At 35.6% G+C, this 20,474-nt stretch overlaps 1 protein-coding gene across 2 annotated transcripts; it reads left to right on the plus strand.

The window, feature by feature from the left end:
- The first annotated feature begins 112 nt into the window (after positions 1-112).
- LOC113703096 (protein root UVB sensitive 1, chloroplastic) lies at positions 113-7,738 on the plus strand. Of its 2 annotated transcripts, none has more exons than XM_027224331.2 (7): positions 113-998; positions 1,829-2,104; positions 2,829-2,885; positions 3,061-3,259; positions 4,513-4,628; positions 5,459-5,635; positions 6,812-6,950. In XM_027224331.2, the coding sequence occupies exons 1-7, from the start codon at positions 195-197 to the stop codon at positions 6,815-6,817; spliced, it is 1,635 nt and encodes a 544-aa protein (XP_027080132.1). In that variant the 5' UTR covers positions 113-194; the 3' UTR covers positions 6,818-6,950. The 2 variants fall into 2 exon arrangements, with proteins under 2 accessions (XP_027080132.1, XP_027080131.1); XM_027224330.2 differs by having other exon boundaries at positions 116-998; positions 6,808-7,738.
- Positions 7,739-20,474: the final 12,736 nt, after the last annotated feature.

The raw sequence follows: 20,474 nt of genomic DNA on the forward strand, positions 1-20,474 counted from the left end.
GGTAATTCAGTAATTTTCACATTTCCTCACCCTTCCCCTTTCAAGGGGTATATATGCCACTTTTCAAAAACTCAGGGGTGTAAATAATTTTACCCTAAAACTAAGGGAGTTATATTTGTAGGTTTGGCTTGGGCATTTTCCAAGTTCAAAACCCCGCGGCTAGAGTACAGTTGATCAACGTACGCCTCGTGGAAATGGGCTGCGCCTGCAACCCTTTCTGCCTCTCCCCACCACCGTCCGCCACGACAACCGCCGTCACCATCACCATCACCACCACCAAAGCCTTCCCTGTCTTCTCTGCCTCTCTCAACCCTTCTCAGCCACCACATACTAAACCCTTCTTTCTCCACCTCTTCTCTCGCTCTCCCCAACCCTCTAAACCTCATCAAAACCCCACGTTTCCCCTGCCCAAAATCTTCTCTTCCTCCTACAACAACAACAATAGTTCAGGCGGCGGAAGTGGTGGGGGACGTGGTGGTAATGGAGATAATGATGATTGGAATAGTTTTTTCAATTTTGACAAAAACCCATTATTCCTCTGCCTTTTTTCTCGTAGTTTAGCTAATCAAGATGACATTTTTGTTACTAACTTGAATTTAAGGACATTGTTTCTGTTCTTGATATCTGCATCAGCTTCAATTAGTTGTTACTTTTCTTTAGCCTCGTTAGCAGAAGCAAAAACAGCTGAGAAAGAAAAAGGAGGAGAAGATATAGTAGTTTTTGAAATCAGGGGTGGGAAGAAAATTGGGTTGGTGCCAGATTATGCAAAGGATGAGTTTATTGGTCCTAAAACAATTTGGTCATTTTGGAGATGCTGGTGGGAGAAAGGGGATAGGATTTCAATGGGAAATTTGTGGGTTCAGTGCAAGGATTTGGTGACGAATTTGCTGTTGCCAGAAGGGTTCCCAGAGAGTGTTACAAGTGATTATTTGGAGTATTCACTTTGGAGAGGAGTTCAAGGTGTTGCTGCCCAAATAAGTGGGGTTCTGGCCACTCAAGTAAGGCTCTTTTTCTTGCATTTTCGTGATCTTGTTTTCGTTTTGTCTTTGCTGCTATAGCGTTGCATTTTGTATTGGAATATTTGTTAGGATATGGTAGTTCTCTAAAGCTAAATGAATAAGAACAGAATCAAAACTAGGTGTAGTTACAAGTGGGACATTGAATGCTAAAGTTTAATTGTGATAATACAAGACTCTTAGACGAAAAGCTAATAGAGCATTCAGTAATAGCTGGAGAGAGCACGTGCACATTGAGTGTGCTATAATCTGTCAATTGGAGAAAAGTTCATTCTTTGGCAAAGACTATAGGCGTGGAAAAATGATCCTTCATGTGAGAGTCTGACATTTATGTTTTTGGGTTTTTGAACCACTTTTTGGATTTCTGTCCATCATGCTTTATTGGGTTATACGAGGAATACGAGTATGCAATTATGCACCTACATTTCCTTCCCTTCTACAGATGACAGAGATACCTCTAAGCACATTGATTAGTGTTGTTCATGAATACTGGCTTAATCAAGTTTTGACTTAAATGTATCGAAGGAATGAAAACTCGAGGCTTTACCACTTTTGTAATATTAGAGGCTAAATTGACACTAACAGTAGAATTAAGGAACTAACAGTAGATTTGAGGAACCAACTTTGCTAACTTTCCTGTCAGACTTATAAATTTTGTATGTCATTGCATATTCATTCGGTGCGTGACTGTCAAATTATGTGAAGCCTGCCATACATGGATGACAATTCGGACATATACTTTATCCCTCAAAATGGGTTTTTTTAAGCCTTTGACTGGACTTTTAAAGCTTATGCTGTAATTTAAATACTAGGCCTTGCTTTATGCTGTTGGATTGGGTAAAGGAGCCATTCCAACTGCAGCGGCTGTGAATTGGGTGCTCAAGGATGGAATTGGGTACCTCAGCAAGATACTATTTTCAAATTATGGGAGGCATTTTGATGTCAATCCGAAGGGCTGGAGGTTGTTTGCAGACCTCTTGGAAAATGCAGCTTTTGGATTGGAGATATTGACTCCTGCATTTGCACATCTTTTTGTTCCCATTGGTGCTGTTGCTGGAGCAGGAAGATCTGCAGCTGCACTTATCCAGGTGAGCTCAAGTATTCTTGTAGCCAATGGCATATTTTATCCTGGTAAGCATTTTCTACTCGTTTAGTATGCTGGCTGGAACAGCCATTCCGACTTTGTTGTCATTTTGCTGTGTTTGTTATGATTAATTAGATTTAGGAAAGCTGATTATTACTAAGTCCTAGACTACATAGTCTGCACCGGGGCTTAAGGTAGATTCCTACTTTAACTAGAAAGAAAAAAACTGGATGCCTCTAACTTGCCCTCAAATGCTCTGACTTTTTCTCACTTCACTTTGCTGCAAGCCCACAGATGTTACTAGTTGTTGTACGCTGAGAATAGTGTGTTGTGATTCATTTAACATTATTATCGGTAAATGTGGGTGTTCATATCAAATTCATTTATGTTTTTAGTGTGTTGTGATTCATTTAACATTATTATCGGTAAATGTGGGTGTTCATATCAAATTCATTTATGTTTATGCCAAACTGATGTATGATAATATTTTTATCAAACATGAAATTGACCAACCACTAACGTATAATGAGAATTTTCTTTTTGATTTAAATTGACAAACCATGAAATGAGAATGAGCATGGGGTAGGAAACTTCTTCAGGCTAGAATATGCATTCCACTTGAAGCTGTTGGATCCAACAAGTGCTGCCTTATTTTTAAATGTCTTATTGAATGCAACGTATATAGTACATGGTTGCTTGCTAAAACAAGAAACTCTTTGAACTGACAGGCTGCAACAAGAAGCTGTTTCTATGCTGGCTTTGCAGCTCAGAGAAATTTTGCTGAGGTAAGCTTTTCTTGGTAAGACTTATATTCAAGAATTTGCTTGCTTAGGTTTTGGGAAGTAAGAAGCTTCTCTAGGACCATATGGATTTTGAGTATTTCATTTACAATGATATGTTGACTACCTGCTTGCTAGTTATCCTACGAGCAATAGTCTTCTAATGGAATAATTGATGTAGGTAATAGCAAAGGGAGAAGCTCAGGGAATGGTGAGCAAATCTGTTGGAATTCTGCTTGGCATAGCCGTAGCTAACTGCATTCAATCTTCTACCCCTCTGGCTCTTGCTACTTTTGGTGTCGTAACATGGGTCCACATGTTCTGCAATCTGAAATCATATCAGTCCATACAATTGAGGACTTTCAACCCATACCGTGCAAGTACTTTTCTGCCCCTATTGAGATAGATTAACTAATGGATTAATTTTTCCTACACTGACAGTGTATACACTGTTAACCTTGGATGAATGACAACTATGCAAATTTTGAATATGAAATCCAACTTTCGTAGATGTGTCATTGATCCAACGGTGATGGTGTATATATTGTCACTATATATAAGTTTTACTCTTACTAATTGGTTTTGCATGGCTGTTATTATTTGTTCTATATCCATTTGAAAGACCGTGTGTGTAGAGTTTGATGATGTTTAAATTGGCTTTACATTTGCACTCCATCTATTATCTAGTATTGGGATCCTACTACAAATATTTATTTGGTAAGTTATTGTGCCGATATAATTTAGGATGGTTTGTGAAGTATAATTCCTAACTGTGGAGGATTTGTTACAATAATGAAGGGTTAAAGTAGGAACATGGTTAACATTGAAATTGTAGTTATACACGTCATGTCATCCTGTGGGTTTGGGAATTGTAGCAGTGTTGAGTTATACCTATTTATAGCATGATAAAAGTCTGCTTGTAGTCGATTTCGGTATTGTACACTTATATTTCCCACCATGAAATGATTGCATAGGTAAGAAGCATATGGAATGTCCAAAATGAAACTCTTGCACTAAATAAAATACTACATGAAGTAAATTACGGTTGTCACAAGAATGGCATGGTTATAAATGATCCACCATGTTTATCTACAGCAGATTTAAAAAAAAAAAAAAGCCTCTTGAAAACTTACAATTCTTGATTCTCCACCTGCTCACCTGGGCCTGACCACTTTAAGTGGAGTTGCTTTGAAAAGAAGAAAGTGACAGACCAGATCAGGTGATCCATGCATTGGAAGTGGATTAACCAAAATAAGTATTTAACACAGAAAAAAAGGTTGCAATATCCAAGACAATCCCTTCCTGAAAGCAAGGGTAGAATTCTTGATTTATATTCTTTGTATTCCGGTACTTTTTGGGAGTTCAAATTGGACTGGAATTGGGATTGTGTTACACAGTAATTAAGAGAGTTTCTTTAGTACACAATTCCAATTTCATTTCTCATAAAAAACCAAACATACTAGCCTGAAGATTTTTTTTTTCCATGGCTTGCAACTTATTACATTAATTTCAGAATTTTGTTTCATTTTATAGGTTTTGTTTTCAAATGAGTATCACATTATTGTATTCATTTTCCTACAAATTAAAGGATTTCTTTGACTTGTTTCCATTATTGTCCGATTTTGCTCCACAGGTTTGGTCTTCAGTGAATATCTGCTCAGTGGTCTAGTTCCTTCAGTTAAAGAGGTCAACGATGAGGAGCCGCTTTTTCCTGCTGTTCCAATTCTAAATACAAAGCCTGCAGATAGCGTAAGTTGCAATTGATTTTTTTTATGCTATTGGTGTATATATTTGGTTTATGTGATCTCCATAATGGTTATCTTTTCCTGTCCCTTATCATGAATGCTATAAGTAAAAGTGGATGAATGATTGCAAGAATATTGACAGCAAGAGATACTAGATAAACTGATTATGTGTATTAGTTTGGCATTGTGACATTACAGCCTCTTCTCCTTTTCTTCAGATTTAAATGAAAGCATATATAAGCATTAGAAGTTTTGAGAAGCTAAATGCTGTTTTGAGAAGAATCTTGAAGGCTGCTTCTTCATTATCGTGTTTCAGCGTAACATAAGCTAAAAGCAGAAGTAAAGGCAAAGCATAGCACTGCAAAACAAATTTTGACATTTAAAAGGGGTACACTAAGCTGTTTCTAGGACACTAAGAACAAGCTTTAGCCCCAAATAGTAGGTGGTTACCTTACTGGTTAGTTTCATAATGTATAAATCTATGGTCTAAACTTGTTATCGTTTACTAGGATCATTCGTTTTGGTATTCTGGTCTCCTGGTTGTAGAGGAGCAACACCAGTCTTACCATTGTAGATTTTCTACTTCTGTCTTCCTTTGTATGCTGCTTTTGCAATAGTCTAAAATGAAAAGAAATGATTTGAAATAGATCTACATTTGAATTGGAAAACCACTCTAGGATCTTATTGATATGTCAGACTGTGCAACCATTGATGTTCACTCTTCTTCTGGACAAGATTTGATCTCTTTAATGTTGCCATATATCATGTTGGCTGTGGCTGGAAATACAGGATTTACATATCTTAATTCGTTTTATTCTTGTCTACTCTGTACAGGTACAAATGGAAATACTGTCCGTCGAAGCAAAGGAAGCAGCTGCTCATATTGAGCACCGTTTGCAGCTGGGTTCTAAGCTCTCTGATGTTGTTAGGAATAGAGAGGACGCACATGCTTTGTTTGCTTTATACAAAGACGAAGGCTACATTCTGACTGAACATGAAGGAAGATTTTGTGTAAGCGAAATGCAGTGTAGTTTTCTTCTTAGGTGTATAGTTTGTTGTCCTTGTTTTATTGCTCTTTCTTCCATTAATTCTTCAATCTAAAGATATTTGACTTTTATACTTTCTGGTTTTTTGTGCTACATGACATTTTTTGAACCTACCTGCGACTGTGATAGGATAAATCCACATTTCTCAAACAGTACTTTAGTTGTAGTTACTTCCATCCCCTGAAACAGTTTCTATTTTCATTTTGGAATTCCTTGGTCTAGCTGTTAATGAAGGGAGTTTAATGACATTTAATGATGGAGAAGGTATGAAAACAATTGTCCATTTGACAGGTCATTAGCAGCCTGGAGAATTATTAGTGTTGACTGATTGAGGTGGCTTTGACACGACAAGTGTTGGAGAGGGAGTGGTATTACTAAAGGTGGTGAGGATAACATCACCAAAGGCAGCTTCCTGAAGTTCTAAATTTGGACTTTTATCGCTGGGACGGTTTCATAAGACAGAATATAAACCTCAAAGAACACTGTTAGAAAGCTGCTGAACTTTGAAAGCTCTTGTAATTCCAAAGTTTTCCTTAGGAAGAATAAGAGGGGAGGTTCTATGACTGTCAGATGCAGACACTTTTGTTAAAAATCTAGGACAAAAGAATGCTTAATAGGAGGTGAGGTTCCATGTATTGAAAAGTTGGATTGAAGATCTTTGTGGAAGTTGAATTTAAGGGAGATCGGTTTACCTTTATTCAGTCATTAGTCTACATAATTTCTGGTTCAATTTGCTTATTCTGCCAAAAGTTGAATGATGGATGTGCTCAATTTTTGATATCTTTTATTGCTTCATTTTCATTGTCAACATTCTTTGAGACTTTGTTCATCACACAGCTAATGTTGTGAGGAACTGTATCATTTTGAATGAGGTGGTAAAAGTTGGGAGTCCTGTGTATATGTTTATTCAGTGCTAGAGTTGTGTTTTGTGTCAATACTGCACATTGTCAGAAGCTCTTTGGCTGTTCAGAGTATATTCAATCTTGTACAAAGTGCCTAGACGTATACAATTGGCTTGGAGACTGCTTGATGCTTTACTTCTTGGTTGACCCTTTAGGCTTGTTAGCTGCTGTCAAATGGTTCTAATTCACTACTACTTTCTGTCCTGATGCTCTTCTATATGTGGTCCTTGATCAGGTAGTACTGAAAGAGAGCTGTTCACCCCAAGATATGCTGAAGTCAATGTTTCAAGTTAGTTATTTGTACTGGTTAGAAAATAATGCGGGGATAAAGTCAAGCAGTGCATCTGATGACTGCAAACCAGGGGGTAAACTACATATGTCTCTAGATTACGTGCGATGGGAATATAACCATGTCAAAAGTGACAGTGAAGTAGCAGGATGGGTTACTGATGGTCTTATAGCTAGACCCTTGCCAAACAGAATACGTCCAGGAAGTGCAACTGCCTTTCAGGCTTCTGAAGGTTGATATAATGAGACTAATGTGGTTGCTCTTTGGCAATTGCACATTGTCTCTATTTCCGAAGAACCAAGAGAGATATTTCCATGGAAGTCAGTTGTAACCAACCACGATAGTTCCTGCTGAGCTGATTTCTTCGGGTAAAGTTTATAATATTCCTCTACGAGAGAAGAATTGTGATTTGATGGTGAGGCATCGTCTGTGGAAGGATACATTGGATCCTCAGATCACTTGTGCTTGAGCTCCTGAGTGGCTGAGTGAATAATCTGACGCACGGAGAATGAAACTTCTAAGAAATGGTTAGCATCTCCAATTTTTCTCTGAAATGGTTGCTGATGGAAGCTGTCCAGATTATGAAAAGGTTTCCTTCCTATCTTTTTACGGAAAATGGATTCTGAAGAGGGGATCTGGTTTTGGTTACCTTTGAGAACTGAAATTTGAGTCCTGTGCTAATTGCATGGTTTAGCTTATGTTGTTACCAGTAAATACCATTTTGAAAGATGGGAAGTTGGGAGCGGGGCTAAAGATTCTGGCTGAGGGGATATACATGCGTAGGATTATTTTGTAAATTAGAGAAACTAGATTGTTATGATAGACTAATGCATCACACTAATACTAGGTTGATTAAATCTTTGTTCACAGAGCAAAAGTCAATGTGTGATCTTTTCGCTTTTTATTTTCTATGAATTATGGTTGAAGAACAACAAAGTTCTAAAGCCTATAACGATGGTATTATCGAAAAGAAAATCTAATGAACCAAAGGATTGATTCAAAATCCCTCGCCTGTCTTAATGGTCGTCTATTCCGATTAATCTTCACTTGGAAGTATCAAATCACAAACATGTTCTTGCAATTACCTTAAAAATCTATTACTCAACCACACCATAAGCTGTACCATATAAACTTAAAATAGGCATATAACAAGGTAGGAAACAACTCAAGATTTTAGCCAACAGTCACTTGGGCTATTGGTAAAGTCTTGGTGGGAGTGGGAGGTCAAGAGACCAAACTTTGCTTCTTATCAACCGCTATATGTGGCTTGCTACTTTCAGTGACTTCCTTCGACGGTGGTTTCTATCGGCTAGGTTCCCCCTCCCTTTAGAATAGAACAGAATAGGTTATAAAATGTTAGCGTCACAAATGCATTTAGAAGGAAAGGAGGAACGAGATATAGAATTAATGGTAATACTACTGTTTAAGGTAGAGCTGAAGCTTACGCTTTATGAGCTAGTATTGACTTGCACAACTGCAATCCTTCCTCTTATTTTATCGCTCATATGTAATGTCATCCCAACTTGAAGCATTCGTTTGTGAGGGATATCATAGACCTTATTGCTTTGCCTCAGACTTCTCTTCAAGAAATTGTAAGCATAGTTTATCATGAAATCTCTTTCCTGTACTAGCTCCCTTGGCAGCAACAACATCATGTTCCCCTAATACGTGAACCACTCTTGCATGCCTTGCCTTGTCAACCCGTTCAATATATCTTTCCATCGCTTTCTAATTCTTGGTAGATTTCACTCGTGTGGCACCATCATCCACTCTGTTATTTTTGCCTAACAACTCTTGATCGATCATTGTTTCTGAAAACTAAAAAAAGGAGAGAAAACACTCTTCTTCATTATTCTTTTGGATTACACAATGTACAAATATATACACAAGTGTAACCTAATTTAGATCCTAAAATCATGTTAATCTAAATCAATCTATTACCTAATTAATATCTGATACTATAATCAAAACAAATCAAATATTTTCTAATATCTACAATATCAAATCAAATCATATATTTATGATTTCTATAATATCAGATCACATATCTTCAACACTCCCCCTCAAGATGGAGCATAGATGTTAATCATGCCCATTTTACCATAAATATAATCAATTCTTGAACCATTTAGAGGTTTAGTGAAAATATCAGTTAACTGCTCTCCAGTTTTCACATGACTGGTTGAGATCAGATTTTGCTGAATTTTTTCACGAACAAAATGGCAATCAATTTCGATATGCTTTGTTCTATCATGAAAAACTGGATTTGATGCTATATGAAGGGCAGCTTGATTGTTACACTATAATTTCATTGAAAGTGAATTATTGATTCCCACCTCACACAATAATGGATGTATCATATAAGTTCGCAAGTGGATTGTACCATAGACCGGTATTCAGACTCTGCACTAGAGCGAGATACTACATTTTGTTTCTTACTTTTCCATGATACCAAATTACCTCAAACGAAAACACAATATCCAGTTGTAGATCTTTGATCAATTTTAGAACCTGTCCAATCCGCATCTGAGAAGCATTCAACATGAGAATGACTATGAATACCATATAGTATACCACGTCATGGAGTTCCTTTAAGGTAATATAAGATTTGCTCTAAAATTGTCCAATCGGTGGTTCTTGGTGAGGACATAAATTGACTCACAATACTAACAGAATATGCAATGTTCGAACGAGTCACAATAAGATAATTCAACTTTCCTACTAATCTTCGGTACATTTCAAGATCTGAGAATAACTCCCCATCATCTACTGTAAGTTGCATGTTGGGGATCATTGGTGCACTACATGGTTTAGCACCTAACTTTCCTGTTGCTTTCAAAAGATCAAAGACATACTTCCTTTGGCATAAGAAAATACTTTGTTTACACCTTATAATCTCAATGTCTAAAAACTATTTCAACATACCCAAATCTTTTGTCTGAAAATGCGATTGAAGAAAATTTTTAAGAGCTGCAATACCTGCATTGTTACTGCCAGTAATAATAATATCATCAACATAAACAACTAATAGAATAATACCAACTTCAGATTGTTGATAAAAGACAGAATGATCAGAATTACACTTTTTCATGTCAAACTCTTGAACCACCTCACTGAATCTCCCAAATCAAGCATGAGAACTCTGTTTTAAGCTATATAATGACTTTCGGACTCTACAAACCTTACCAGACTCCTCCTGAGCAACAAATCCAGGTGGTTGCTTCATATAAATTTCCTCTTGCAAATATCCATAAAGGAATGCATTCTTAACATCTAACTGGTACAAAAATCAATTATTAATAGCAGCAAGGAAAATAAATAATCGAACAGAGGTAAGTTTCACTATGGGAGAAAACGTGTCTGAGTAATCCACCTCATATGTTTGAATATACTATTTTGCAACAAGAAGAGCTTTGAGGTGAGCAACAGAACCATCAGGATTGACTTTAACAGCAAACACCCATTTACAACTAATAGGTTTCTTACATGTTGGTAGATGAACCAAGTCCAACGTACCATTATTGTTTAGAGCCATCATTTCTTCCTCCATAGCAGCCCACCAACCAGGATGTTTCAAAGTCTCCGATAAGTGTTGAGAAAGAGATATTGAATCTAAAGAAATAGTAAAACAACACAAGGAGGGAGACAAATGGTCATATAAAGCAAATAATCAAATGGGGTAAGTGCACTGTCTTTTACCTTTTCTTAAAACAATAGGCAAATCAAAATTGGAATCTGAAGACTGAAGAAGTGGTGGATTAAGACTCGGATCTGTAGACGGAGAAGGTGGTGGAGGATGTGAGTCTATGTATTGATGATGATGAGAATACACTTGAGTGATTGGTGGTCTTATAGGAACAATTATTGTAACAGTGTAGACTAGAATATCATCTTCCTCCCCCTTACTATTGTAGACATTAGACTCAAGAAAAAATAGATGTGTCTCAAAAAATGTAACATTAGTAGAGACTAAATAACGATCTAAAATTGGAGAATAACATCTATACCCTTTTTGAAGACGTGAATAACCCAAAAACACACATTTGAGAGATTTGAGATCTAATTTAGACACCTGAGCATGGGTATCACGAACAAAACAAGTACACCCAAATATACGTGGCTTAATGAAGAATAAAGATTGGGTTGGAAACAAAATTGAATAAGGAATCTCATCAGCAAGCGCAGAAGATGTCATGCGATTAATTAAGAAACAGACTCTTGAAATAACATCTGCGCAAAATTGCTTAGGAACTTTCATGTGAAATAGAAGGGCTCTAGCAACTTCTAATAAGTGCCTATTTTTTCTTTCAGAGACACCATTTTGTGGTGGTATATCAGGATATGAAGATTAGTGAAAGATCATTTTTTGACATATATGAATTAAAGGATTTAGAAAAGTACTGTTTTGCATTATCACTTTGCAAAATGCGGACAAGCACATTAAATTGTATTTTTATTTCAGTACAAAAGGAACAGAAGATACTAAGAAAATCTGAACGACTTCTCATTAAATATAACCAAGTAACACGAGAGTAGTCATCAACAACAAGCACATTAAATTGTATTTTTATTTCAGTACAAAAGGAACAGAAGATACTAAGAAAATCTGAACGACTTCTCATTAAATATAACTAAGTAACACGAGAGTAGTCATCAACAAAGGTGACAAAATACTTAAAGCTAGACTTAGATACTATTGGACAAGGGTCCCATATATCAGAGTGCACTAATTCAAAGGGGGATATAGCCCATTTATTGACTCTAGACAAGTAAGGCAAACGATGATGTTTGACAAATTGGCATGATTCACAATTTAAATGGGATAAATTCTAAAAATTTGGAAACAACTTCTTCAAGGTGGGTAGAGATGGATGACCCAAACGACAGTGAATTTCAAGCGGAGTCAAGGTGGAGGAACATGCAACAGGTTTCGACATTTTCATCGAAGGGGTTTCAAGTATATACAGGCCGCCAGACTCACGTCCTTTACCAATAATCTTTCCCGTCATAAGATCCTGAAAAACACAATATTCAGGAAAGAATGAGACAGAGCACTTGAGAGTTTTTGTAATTTTACTGACTGAGAGTAGATTAAAAGAAAAATTAGGTAAGCATAATGTCGCGCCCCATTATTCGCGATGGAAAAAGTATTTACAAAAAGATGTGATTTATTTAAAAATAAGTGAAAAAGGACCTAGAATGGGACTTTAAAGAATGCGACAATTTGGGTCCAAAATTTAGTCTAAAAGGGTTTTTAAGAAAAAAGAGGAGTCGCCACTTGGTATTGAGTTTTGGTGTACCAAGTCACCCAAAAGTATTTTTTAACAAAAATAAAATAAAATAAAACCCTTTTCGACAACTCCAGATCTTTGAAAAACAAGAGAAAATGAGTTCGGGAGTCACGGTTGAAAAAAGGGAAGACAAAGGTTCGATTAACTCAAACCTAAGGCACCCTTTCAACCTAGTCTAAGTTAGTTGCGAGGTTTAGTCAAAATTTTCCTAATCTAACCCTTAATTTTATCACATTTGGATGTTTCATATATGAATGCAAATCTAAATTTATAAAATATCGAGAGGAACAAAATGTCCATTCAAGGGTATAATTGATACCAATCACATTGATTGTGAAAGTCAAAATAATTTCTTGAAGGGGTCACGAGCATGCATGAATGAAATTCAAAGAAACAAAAAGAAACTTAAATTATGTATCTAGATATAAGTGGCCAAAGAATAGGAATGCAACATAATGGGTACGGGAGACAAAAACTCATGACATAACTTTCTTATACAGGGATTAATGGGTATTTAAACTAAAGAGTTATAATCACCCATACCCATGTTCAAAGAATAATTCTCCTAATATGAGCAAGCAAATGAACTAACTTATTCTACAATTTCTTAAATGAGATACAATTCTAAATGATATGATTAACACATATAGAGGGTAGGGGATAGAGGATTAATATAATATAAAATATCATGCAAATGATAAAAGATCATAAAAATAAAAATATGCATGAAAATGTAATAAATATCACACAAAGACGAATCTAACGCATGAACAATCTAAGGGTCTAGCGTTGGACTAGTTCATTTTTAAAAATCCTTACTAGCGTTGGACTAGCAAGTAAGTGGAGGGGAAAAAGCCACAACTAGTATTGGACTAGTGTGGTGACGTCACGCATTAATAACACATAATAAGACAAATAGACATAAATTAAAACAAATAAACACATAAGAGCACGTAGCACGTAACACGTAAGTATAATATCTAGATGCAAAAATCCTAAGGAAAACGGATAAATCATATAACAGATAAGTCACATAAACACACAACCTACCTATTACAGCGGGGAGTCTAACTACAATCTAAATGGGGAAAGTATGCTAAATAAATCTAGTTATCATATCTATTACATTTTTGAGATATTTAAATGCCTCTCAAATAATTATAAAAAATAACTAAACAAATATAAGAAAATTTTGAATGAACATTTAAATCAAATAAATAAAGCATATAAAAATATATAAACACATAGGAACACGTGGGAGCACATAAAAGCACGTAATTGACATTTAAATAATAGTAGGGGTACCTTCCTTTTGAAGTGGTAACTAAATGGAGTCAAATTGCCCTATTTATACTCAAAATGAACAAAAGAATCATTGCACCAATTTAATTGAAAAATAATAATAATAAAAGTACTAAATTCACACTAATATGTCAAATATAAAGAAACTTAAGAACATCTAATAATTACAAGTTAAATATATCCAAAAGTAACATAATTAACTATTAAAGAAAAGAAATAATCATAATAAAAAGAGTCAAAATTCACTAGGGACTAAATTGCAAAAATTAAAAACTTTTGGGGTTAAAAATTATATTTTTAAAGTTTAAGGGTCAAAATTAAATAAAAGATAAAACTCAGGGACCAATGTGCAATTAATTTAAGGACCTAATTAAAAAAATTTAAAATATTCTAGCCATAGTGAAAATACTTGAAAGTACAGGGATTGATATGTAAAAAGTTTTCTTATTCCTTAACAAATCAGGCCACTGGGCCATTTTTCTCATTTCTTTGGGTCAGGATTCCCAAGCCCACCGGAAAGCCTCAAGAACAAGAGACGGGCTAGCCCATCGGTTTTTGTCAAACAAACCCAACCGAAATGCATGGGTTTCAACTCCCAAACCCATGTGTAAAACCCAAAAAAAATAACCAAAACCCAACTAAAAAATCCAACTAAAAACCCACCAGAAAAAATTATTAACCCAACCATTCTTTTTCTTTCTTTTCTTTCCTTCTTTTCTTTTCTTCCTTCTTCCTCCACTTCCCAGCCGTTTCCTTCTCTTCTTCTTCGGCTAGCTGAAGAAGCTTCAGTTAGCGGCCGTCGCCAGCGAATTTTCCGGTCGCAAAAAATTGTCAAAATACATTCCCACTCCATTTTTCGCGTAGATTCCATTTCCGGAGTTAGTTTTTACAAAAGATGACTCGAAGGTGGCCAAAATACCAAAAGACAGTCTAGTTTTTCATTTTTTAAAACACTATAATCACCACTAAAAATTATAAAATTTATACTATAACACTCCTTACAACTACTACAATACAAATATGATTTTATTTTGACAAGAAAACAACCTAAAAAGGCTAAAATAAAGCAAAAAAGCCCTTAAATGAAAAAAAATATTCTAATGCTTTTAAGGCTCAAAAATCCAAAATTTTGGATAACCAAACATTTTCAGGCCTTGTGCTAACTAATGGTCATCTGTTTTAACGAGGCTATGCACAAAAAATTCACCAACTTGGTTCTTTTTTTTTATGTTGGCATTTTATCAAACACAAACAAGACATAACTTAAATTTACATGATTCATGAAACTTAGACAGATTTGAATTCCAAAAATTATTACCAACAATCAATATAGACATTATCACAAACGAAACGAAAAATAAAAATAAAAATAAAAAATAAGAAAGGAGAGCAAAATATTAACTACGTGAGAGACAATGAGAAGAATACCCCACTAGCTTAGTTGCCTTTGAATCCTAGTGGTGTAGACTTGTTGAAGAACTTGTGCGGGTTGCGTTGGGAATTTTTGGGAGTAAAATGGCCGAGAGAGAGTTTTGGGAAGTGGAGAGTCCTTCTTGTTGTCTGATGGTATCTTTTCTATTGGGAGAAACAAAGAAAATAGCCGAGAGAGTCAATTGAGGAAGTGTTGGAGTGTTTGGTTGGGAGTGTGTGTAGGGTCTCTTGTGTGAAGTGAGCAAAAAGAGGGATATGGCCGAGAGAGTGAGGAAGATCTCTTTCTTTTGTTTTGTCCTCTTTTTGTGTTAGGAGCGGCGGAGAGATTCTATTGGGAGAAAAAGTGGGGATTTGTTTTTTTTGTCAGTCAAGGCCAAGGATAGAGCCGAGAGATTTTTGTCAAATGGATTTTTTTTTTTTTCAAATCATGGTTTCTCTTTATTTATTTATTTTTTTATAAACCTACAAAAATGAGACAAAATATACTTAAAAATACAAGAAAATAAATGACTCATCAAATAGAAAACATTCAAGAAAACATAAAATTTGACAAAAATTTGGTGTCTACAGTTTGCCCCTCTTTGTCTAGAGTTTCAAAGAAACTCAAGATAAAGACGTAAACACCAAATTGCTTACCTGTCTCTTCTAACTGCATCTGAGTTAAAATAAAAAGCCAACATTTGGCTATAATTATTGGGCAAAAATGATGCAATAATGTTGCAAAACACGTGACCGAACTCATGTAGAGTTGCCTACGTATCCCGCCAGGGGAATCAGGTCAAACGGAATTCGAATACCAGTGAACAACAATAAAACAAGTGCATTGACCATCTGTGATCTTTGCAAAGTCGAAGCCTACGTATCCCGCCAGGGGAATCAGGTTAAACGTAGTTCGAATACCAGTGAACAACAATAAAACAAGTGCATTGACCATCTGTGATCTTTGCAAAGTCAAAGCAGTCTGAGTTCTCAGAACTTCTAAACATGAAACACAAAATGAATGAGAAAGCAATCAAAACAGTCAAGAAAAGTAACTTGTCATAACTAGAAAAAGATGAGCGGAGGGATGCGATTACGCTCCAAGAAGGGGGCAGAAGGGTGTGCGGCGGACGCTGAGACTCACCAACAGAAAATTAAATTTGATTTATCAAGAAAGGATGTAGAAGGGTACGCGGCGGACACTGAGACTCACCAACAAAAAATTAAATTTGATCTATCAAGAAGGGAGGTAGAAGGGTGCACGGTAGACGCTGAGACTCACCAACAGAAAATTAAATTTGATCTTTTGATCTGTCAAAAAAGGGGGTAGAAGGGTATGCGGCGGACGCTGAGACTCACCAACAGAAAATTAAATTTGATTTTTTTTATCTGGATTGTTCAATAGGACTGAATCCAAACCCAAATGCCTGTCAAGAGAATGAAAATATGCTTGAAACCCAGATAATGGGTGGGATTAAACTCGAGCTCAAATAACTAGCGGAAGAATTGAAAACACAAGTTCTATGCTATCGAACTGAAATATCAGAATGCATGTTGTTCAAAAGGTAATAAATCAAGACAAACTTACTTGGTGAACTTACAACTTTTCTTGATTTTCGAACTTTAAAAGAAGAGTTAATCTTTCCTACACCGTCAGTGTAAACCTATTTTACACTGACGGCTCACCATATTGCGCCACCTCATTAATGAAAATTGGCAACCTGTTATAACCTGTAACCATTACCTATTACCAAATAAAAATAGGTTATTCACCTCTTTTTCTGCCTCTTCCTTCTCTTTCTATTGTATTCTCGATTTGCAACCAAATTCCTCCGCTGATCAACTCAAAATTGGGATCACAGGTTAGACTTCTTTAATCTCTCTCTCTCTCTCTCTCTCTCTTTTTTATATGTATGATGTCTTTTATAAACCCACTTTTACTTAATTTTTACAAAGTGTAAACCCTAATTCAATATTTGTTCAAGAATCGATTTTGTAGTATAAAAGAAAGATGAAATAAATATGTCAAAAAATAAGAAAAATTAACTAAGTTCCTCTTTATATTGCAAAATCTATTTTGAATATTTCAAGAGTGGTAGTTTTAATTGTCATGTTTATTGACAATTGTGTGAAACTTGTGTCTCTAGTTTGGTATTGTGGTTGCATCTTTCGGAAAAACAATGGGTACTGAATGTCGTATGGAACGTGAACTTGGTATTGAATGTCCTATGGAACAAGATCAATTTGACCATGACGCTGCACATGGATCTATGCCTGAAGATTCTACTAGTGAACAGATTGAACCTAGAAAAGAGGTGAACTTATATGTTGGAATGGAATTTGAATCATTGGATGATGCCTTTAAGTGTTACTCTAACTATGCACACAATAAAGGTTTTAGTGTGCGAAGAAATCGTATCACGAAATCAAGGAGCGATAAATCGATAATTGGACAAGAATTTGTTTGTTCCAAAGAAGGATTTCGCTCCAAAAAAGATTCTAAAGCTGATATGCCACGGGATAAAACAAGACAAGGATGCAAAGCATTGGTGTATGTATCCCAAAAGGAAGAGGGTAAGTGGATTATTGCTAGACTTGTTTTAGAACATAATCATGTACTTGCCTCTCCTTATAGCAAAAAATTTTTACGTTCAAAAAGGAAAAAAAGTGTGGCCCAAAAGAATTTGATTGATATGCTAGACCAATCTGGTGTTCGCCCAAGCAAGATTGTCTCTGTTTTAGCAACTCAAGTTGGGGGAATTGGAAACTTGAATGTCACTGATCATGATGTTTGTAACTATTTGAGTACAAAAACACACAAGGAACTAGAAAAAGGAGATGCACAGTTAATGCTACAGTTAATGCTGTAACTATAGGTTTACACTGACGGTGTAGGAAAGATTAACTCATAAAAGAAAGATGAAATAAATATGTCAAAAAATAAGAAAAATTAACTAAGTTCCTCTTTATATTGCAAAATCTATTTTGAATATTTCAAGAGTGGTAGTTTTAATTGTCATGTTTATTGACAATTGTGTGAAACTTGTGTCTCTAGTTTGGTATTGTGGTTGCATCTTTCGGAAAAACAATGGGTACTGAATGTCGTATGGAACGTGAACTTGGTATTGAATGTCCTATGGAACAAGATCAATTTGACCATGACGCTGCACATGGATCTATGCCTGAAGATTCTACTAGTGAACAGATTGAACCTAGAAAAGAGGTGAACTTATATGAGGAATTTGGTTGCAAATCGAGAATACAATAGAAAGAGAAGGAAGAGGCAGAAAAAGAGGTGAATAACCTATTTTTATTTGATAATAGGTAATGGTTACAGGTTATAACAGGTTGCCAATTTTCATTAATGAGGTGGCGCAATATGGTGAGCCGTCAGTGTAAAATAGGTTTACACTGACGGTGTAGGAAAGATTAACTCTTAAATAAAATAGTAAATAGAAAAGTAAAACAAAATTGATGAACTTATGAACATGAGTCCAAGGATCAAAAATTGGATAGATATTTAGAGGACGGCCTTTGATGAAGAAAAATGCTCCATCTGACCCCTTCGACGTCATCCATTTTGGAATTCATTGTCGGCAAAAAAATAATAGTATAAAAGAGATCCAAATCAACATAGTCACCAGCTTTTAGACCTCAGCATCTTCTTCTTCATTGTTGATCCTTTTGTATTCTAAAACCCTACCTCAGCGCCCTTTCGGGTTTTCACTAAAGTTATCCCCACCCTTTTTCTTTTTTCTCTCTTTTTTTTCTTTTTTTGTTTTCTTTTTTTTTCTTTTTTTTCTTCTTCTTTTTCCACTTTTTTTTTAGAAGGTACTCTTTCAGGTTTTCACCTTGAAATATAGACAAGACAATTTTAATCCCAACTGTATCAAGAAAAATAAACAAATGGTTAAAAAAAGTGAATTTTTGATTTAAAAAATGAAATCTGATTTACAAAGAAAATGAAGAAAAATATGGGTTTAAATGGGACTTGAAAATGCGACGATTCGACCCAAAATATAGTTTAAAAAGGGTTTATTGAATGAAAAATGGAGTCGCCACTTGGTATAGAGTTAAGGTGTACCAAGTCACCTAAAAATGAGTTTTTAAAGAAAAAATGGAAAAATCCTTTTTAAACGACTCCAAGTCTACGTAAATCAAAGAAAAAGGTTCGGGAGTCACATTTGAAGAGAGGGAAGGCAAGGACGAAGTCCAAGGCACCCTCTCAACCTAGCCAAGGCTAGTTGCGCGATTTAGTCAAGGATTTTCTTATTTTAACCAAAAGATTTATCACATTTGGATGTGCTATATGAATGCAAACCCTAGACCTATGAGGGTATCGGGGGGCAAGATTTCTCTTCAAAGCTTGAATGGTGCCAATCACATTAGTTGTGACGCCCAATAATGACTCTTTGGAGATGTCACGAATAATGCAAAAATATGAGACTCTAAGAAGAGGAAAAGGATAAAATAATTACAGAAATATACATGTCTTAAAGGAATGCATCATGTCGGGTGCGGGGGCTAATATTTGTGACTCAATTTTCCCTTTTAATAGAGGGAATACGAGCGTGCTAAGGCTAGAAAAGCCAAACTCGTCCATATCCCATATCCAAGGGGGCTTTCCCTAATCTAATCAAGCACATGTACTACCCTAATCCGAATTCTAAAATGAAATGCAAGTCTAATGTTATGTATCATACAAAATGGACAAATAATATACATATAAGGGAGAATATGGAGGAAGGGGTATACGTATATAAGAAAAGAGTCATGCAATATGGTGAAAGAGGCCCTAAAAAGCAAAGATATGCGTGAGATGAAGTGATCACACAATCATGCAATCATGATCTAACGCGCGAAGGGCTCCTAAGGGTCTAGCGTTGGACTAACCCATGTCTATAAATTCTCGCTAGCATTGGACTAGCGGAGAATCGAAACAAAGAGCCACAACTAGCATTGGACTAGTGTGGATTCGAGAAAGGCGACCACAACTAGCGTTGGACTAGTGTGGTGACGACATGCATTTATTATAATCAAATAAATCATATAAAGCATAATAAAACAAATAAACACATGAATCACATATAGCACATAACACATAAGCATGGTATCTAAATGCAAGACCCTAAGAAAGCGGTAACACATAGCACGTAAGCATGCAAAGCACACATAAAGCAAGTAAAACAAATAAAGCCCTAACTATTACATTCGGGGGGAAGCCTACTACACTTCTAAGAGGGGGAATGAAAATAAATAAAATAAACCTAACTATTACAACTTGGCATTTAAATGCCTTTTAAATAATCAAATTGAACTAAAATAAATATGCAAAGCCCATAAATAAATAAATGAAATGAATAAAAAATATTCAAGAGGCATACAATCAAACATGTAAAATCACATAGGGCACGTAGAGTCAAATAAGGTAAGAATAAGGGATAGAGTGTACCTCCCTTGAGTTGATGCCCTAATGGGGTGAAATTACTTATTTACCCTCCAAAAACAAAGAAAATGTCAAGGCATCACTTTAATTAACAAAATAATCATATGAAATGAAAATAAACACGAAATTGAATCGTTCGAAACATTCAAATAAACCAAACAAAC

Source organism: Coffea arabica, chromosome 8e (genome assembly GCF_036785885.1).
Source record: "Coffea arabica cultivar ET-39 chromosome 8e, Coffea Arabica ET-39 HiFi, whole genome shotgun sequence".
Classification (NCBI taxonomy): domain Eukaryota; kingdom Viridiplantae; phylum Streptophyta; class Magnoliopsida; order Gentianales; family Rubiaceae; genus Coffea; species Coffea arabica.

Coding starts and splice junctions, on each gene's coding strand:
- LOC113703096 (XM_027224330.2), top strand. CDS start 195: ATGGGCTGCGCCTGCAACCCTTTCTGCCTCTCCCCACCACCGTCCGCC. Junction 2,886..3,060: donor CTCAGAGAAATTTTGCTGAG/GTAAGCTTTTCT, acceptor TAATTGATGTAG/GTAATAGCAAAGGGAGAAGC. Junction 5,636..6,807: donor AACATGAAGGAAGATTTTGT/GTAAGCGAAATG, acceptor GTCCTTGATCAG/GTAGTACTGAAAGAGAGCTG.